Raw genomic sequence first — 5554 nt, 5'->3', positions numbered from 1 at the left:
ACATTAACATTAACATTAACATTAACATTAACATTAACATTAACATTAACATTAACATTAACATTAACATTAACATTAACATTAACATTAACATTAACATTAACATTAACATTAACATTAACATTAACATTAACATTAACATTAACATTATCAAAACCTCCTCAGGTAAAATGAGGTTTGAATAGAGAGAGCACGATATGCTCGATATGTTTTATCGATAAAGCGTTGAAAAATTAATGCGATAAAGTAGAATTGACTATATAATATAAAGACCACTATGAAAAATAAAGCGGGAACTAAAACTTTTTTTTTCCAAATAAAATACTTTAACAAAAATCCACCAAATGAGAAAAAATTTACCTTTTTACCTAACGAAATTTTTGCTACCAATTTTGGTAATAATTTACCAAAGTGGCAACCCTGATTGCAACCTTATCATAAATTTACACACGCCTGTCGCATGTGTTTACTTAAATAATTTTTTAACAAAAAAGTATTTATTTAAACCCACTGCTACTTGGTTTTATTTTTTTTTTTAATAATTTTCTTATCCTTTATCTATAGATCGATGTTACCATTTTGTATGAATCGCTCTGTCCGGACAGCATTAATTTTATGACCAAGCAGTTAGCGCCCGCCTACGATAAACTCAAAGCTAACTTGAACATAAACCTGGTGCCGTTTGGAAAATCACGTGTAAGTATAAACGATTTTTAATACATTTTCTTGCATAAAAAGTAGTACTTAGGTACTCGTATAAAACAATAGACGAAGGCAATAAAATAGTAGGGACGCAAAAATATCACAGCTAAACGGCCGAAAACGTTAGCTTTATCACGTCAAAATTTTCAGATATTTAGTCGGTAAGTGTTAGAGCTGTAAAAGTGAATTTATCGTCGTTTATAACACTGTAGAACGCTGAAATGTTACAAAAAAATGCCTAGATCTCTGAGCTTCATTTTGGTTCGAAAATTACGGATCTACTATATAACACTGTACAACACTCGGCTGGTTATTGGACCGAAGTAACTTTGTTTAAGAGAATAAGTAAAAAAGTAGTTTCTCCGTTTTTTTTAAAAATCGGTTGGAAATTTTTTTGTTTAAAACATTTTTTTATAAAAAAAGGTATTTTTTCATTTAAATGTGTTTTTTCTCCAATTTTTATATACGAAGTATACAAATATGCATATCAGAAGAAATGGGGTTTAATCACCTTTAAAACGGTATAAACTTTTTAAATCAGTTAAAAATTGTTTGAAATACATATAAGGAACTAAACTTTTCGAAGACCTGAACTTTGACTCCTCATATCACCTATAATATAAGTTTGCTCACAAAAAGTTATGTACCGTTTAAATAAGAGAAAAGGGAGGACTACGTCTGTATTTTTAGGTTTTTAGTTATTTACATGCAACAATTAAATATTATTTTTTACCACAGGTCCAGTTTCGTACTTCGTTTTCGGGGGCTAACTTCTAAAAACGGAGAAATATCTTTTTTACCTAAGATCCAATCTCTTAAAAAAAATTGGTTAGGTCCAATACCCAGGAAAAAAGTTGATTTTGCCATACAGTGTAATGATATTTTAGATCAAGTAATTTTCCTAAGATATTTCCATTTTAACGGCCGATAAACGTGACACATTAGGCTAAAACAAAAGTATACCGGACTATGGTTTCACAATTTGTGCGAGTTAAAATCTTCAATAATAGTTTAAATGAATAAATTTTTCCCACGGTGATTGGAAATATAGCTTTTCGAATTTCAGTAAGCGAAAATTTAGCAAAATTCGTAATCATACGCAAACAAGAACCAATCTGAAGGAACGAATCGTATATCGCAAAAATATATCGTAAAAATAACCGTGAATAATTTTGTCCACCTATGTACATACATACATAGCTTGTTCGGCACGACACACTTTGCGCGTTTGAGAATGAGAAGATAACGTTTTGTTTGCAAGTTTGCAAATTATTTACGTCTTCCCATAGTAATTATGTGGGATTTTTTTGTTTTTTTGTCATCTAGCGGGACGTTTATTTCAAGACCAAAATTATTTACAATGACATCCTCTGAATCACTTACATATGTACATATGTATCTAACTCTTCAACAGTCCGTCAATTATGGCAGCGAATTCTATTGTCAACATGGACCGGCAGAATGCTCCGGAAACCGTTTGCAATCTTGCGTTTTAAATCAGCAAAGCACACAGGATCAGCGCGTTCGATTTGCCATTTGTCAGATGGCCACAAGAGATAAGCAAAGTGTGGAGGAAGTAAGTAGCCGCCTATGTACATTTTGCATTTTGCCTTAAAATTTGTTTCATTTAACTTTCAGTGCGCCAATTTGGTTGATCTCAGCAGCGATGTTGGCAATTGCGTCAACACAAAATTGGGTACACAGCTACAGCTGTTGGCAGAGCAGGTGACCAATCAGTATGCTCCCAAATTTGTGCCGACAATTGTTTACAATGGTGTAAGTGAATGTTTGTTGGTTTTGCTTTAGCTTTCGTTGCAACATTTTGCACGCATCTATTTTCTTATGTACTTATTTTTGTATCATTCATCATGCCTGCTAAGTAAGTTTTTTTTTGGCTTTCTCGCTACAGGAATTCAATCAATTACTTCAGGATGCATCATTTTACGATTTCCACGCCACCGTCTGTAAGCTGTTGCAGAAGCGAGGCATTGCCAATGAGTCTTGTCAGTAAGTGAAGTGTCATCAGTGTGCGCCGAATTATCACTAAGCATGGCGTATACTATACATACTTACATATGTACATATGTATGTATGTAGTTGCAAGGCGCTTAGAAATTTGTATTTTTGGATTAAATACACTGTGCGACAATTTTATGATAATTCAAACCAGCCAGAGTAATAAAAGGCTCTATGGATTTGCAAAAGTTAGCCCTTATTTTTAGGCCTAGGTAGTTTTCAAAAAAGTGCAAAAAATGGCGAAAATAAATGTCTGAGCGAAATTAAAGGTTAAGACTTACACAGCAAAATTGCATGGGAAATATTTTCTTAGAGCATTTTAACCCATCAGCTCCCGCCTGAAAGGGTCGATTTGACCCTTACTTCAAGAAACTCGGTAAGCAAATTCGGAAGTTCGTTAGAGGATTGATATATTCTAGAAAATTATTCTTCTGAAAATTTTAGTCGGGGTCTTCTCAGGCAAAAGCTTCATGCCATCAACGTAAGTCTCTAAAAATATTAAAATTAAAAAAATCTACAAGCAAATTAAAAAAAGCAACTTGTGTTTTTTTTTTTTAATTTTTTAAAATTGAGTTTGGCTGTTATTCCTTCTTGGCATACCCTTTTGGTTTTAATTTTATAGCCCGTAAGGGTTTCTTGAAGTAAGAGTCAAAACGAGCCTTCCAGACGGGAGCTAATGGGTTAAAATGTTCTACGAAAATATTTCCCATTAAATTTTACTAGATATGTCTTTCGCACAGACACTTACTTTAACCATTTTTGAAAACTACTTATGCCGGGACATGAAAACTTTAGAATTCCATAAAACTTTTAACTTTTGTAAATCCATCGAGTGTTTTTTATGTTAACAAAGTTGGGCTGGTTTCGGCTGTAGCACAGTGTTATTAGAAAATTGGCAGTAATATCTGCTTTAAATTAAAATTGTTTTTCCATTACCAATATTTATTGTTGGCCGTTAATGCAATTAAGTGTAATGAAAATAAACGAGATATGCAAATTACTTACTTAGTTTTTTTTTAGCAAATGCGGTTTTCTTGGTTTGGGAGCAAGCTTAAGCGACGCTATACATTTTTATACGCCGCTTCATTGGGCAACTTGTTGCGCTGTACCGAGCGAATGTTGCAAGCTAAATACGTACGAAAATTTTTGCGGTTATTTGTTTTCGTTATGTATGTACATATGTACTAATAAGTAGAAAAATGTTGAAACCTACGCTTTAAAGAAACTTCATAGGCGTTACTCAGTGTGTCTCGTTATGTGTTCAAGTTAATTATTTGACGTTTCATTCTAATGCCCTCATCTTATAGCATAGACAGACCGGCAACGTTAATCCGGCTTAAAGGCGCAGTTGATGTGATCAAAATTTTTGCCTTGGCAGACGACAGTAATGCGGTTTAAGCAAGCCGCGAGGTCGTCGGTTCAAGTTCCACGGTCAGCAATCTTTTTTATACCATTCATGAACATGAAATGGTATTATCATCAGGCACCGAAAAATAAAAGTAAAATATTCAGATTTTTATTTCTAGAACATTGGGTCGTATGGGCTTTTTACTCAAATTTATTGGAATAAGTCGAGAAAAAGTTCTGAAATTTGAAGAAAAAGCAATTGATTACTTTTTATTCAGAATTCCGATGGCTGGTGGGCGTGATAGTTGACCGATTTTCACCATATCTCAGATTTAGGTCTTCCTAGGATAATCCAAGTTGCAAATCGAATTTCATTAAATAGCGGAAAATTAGCTGCACTTGATAGTAGTAGGTTGCATTAGGAAATAAAATGGCAACAGAGTTTACGGTTCGTGCATAGCTCAGTGGTTAGCGCTTCTGACTTTGCACTTCGATGATGCGGTTTCGATCCCTGCTGAAGTCTAGAAAAAGAAGATGTGGTGATCTCCGATATAGCAGCTATAACTACTACCGCTCAGACTTTGTTGCTTTTTCCATTTTTCCTAATAAACATAATCGTGGTACAAAGCTAAATAACAATATCAAAATAAAATGTTAATAATATTCGCAAATACGGAATCGGATAACATTTAACATACCCGCACCCTAGTGTTCGCTAAATTCTACCATTTTTCATATTTATTCATTCGTAGGCAATGCACTCTACATTGCAATTTTTGGCAAAATTCGGAGCACATTTACTTTTTTTTGCCACATTTTGTATGGCGCTCTTCCACTGTGTGTCGTTTAATTTCGGTTGGTCCCATACAAGTTGTATATGCATAACAAATTGTTGACAGTAAATTGCTGGCGTGCGTGTATACATGTTAGGTTGGCCTGTTAATGTGTTTGCAGCTCTCGTGAAAAGAGTGATTTTCAAGAAAATTTACAGCAGCGGCAAAATACTTTTTCAAGCGACAGAAGTTATTTTTCTTGAGAGCTGGAAACTAAGCCTAAAAATGGGAAAATTTGGATGTTTAATTTCGGTACTTTTTAAGCGACCTCAAAAAAGGAGGAGGTTATCAATTCGTCGGAATATTTTTTTTTACTTATGTTACCGCATAACTTTGGACTACGTTAACCGATTAAAATTTTTTTTTTGTAATGAAAGGTGGTACCTGAAGGTGGTGCCATACTAATTTGGTTTAGGTCCGATCGTCGGATCATGAAGAAATTAGCTGTACTCTTAAATTTTTATATGACAATTGAAGTAGGTTTTGTTTTGTTTGTAAATAACATAAATTTATTATTTATTGAACGAATCGAATCATGAGCAAATTTTATTTGTGATTTGACTCGTCGAGCAAATCAATTTGATTCGTGATTTTCCAACTAAAAAATACTTTTTTTTTTGTTTAAATCACGCAACCCTGTAGCGGACACGCACAAG

General features: G+C 33.7%; 1 protein-coding gene across 1 annotated transcript in view; it reads left to right on the top strand.

Annotated features, from left to right (window-relative positions):
* LOC108371549 (GILT-like protein F37H8.5) overlaps positions 1 to 3307 on the top strand; it is a 41867-nt gene extending 38560 nt beyond the window's left edge. The window contains exons 2-5 of the mRNA XM_017627134.1: positions 565 to 696; positions 2117 to 2278; positions 2341 to 2478; positions 2612 to 3307. Of these exons, the coding sequence (XP_017482623.1) occupies positions 565 to 696; positions 2117 to 2278; positions 2341 to 2478; positions 2612 to 2713 (534 nt within the window). The 3' untranslated portion in view covers positions 2714 to 3307. The remainder of the gene's footprint in view (positions 1 to 564; positions 697 to 2116; positions 2279 to 2340; positions 2479 to 2611) is intronic.
* The last annotated feature ends 2247 nt before the right edge of the window (positions 3308 to 5554 follow it).

Source organism: Rhagoletis zephyria, unplaced genomic scaffold (genome assembly GCF_001687245.7).
Source record: "Rhagoletis zephyria isolate East Lansing unplaced genomic scaffold, Rhagoletis_zephyria_1.1 Rzeph_scaffold_05053, whole genome shotgun sequence".
Classification (NCBI taxonomy): Eukaryota; Metazoa; Arthropoda; class Insecta; order Diptera; family Tephritidae; genus Rhagoletis; species Rhagoletis zephyria.
Note: the sequence above shows the minus strand (reverse complement) of the source record. Positions and strands in the feature narration are given on the sequence as shown.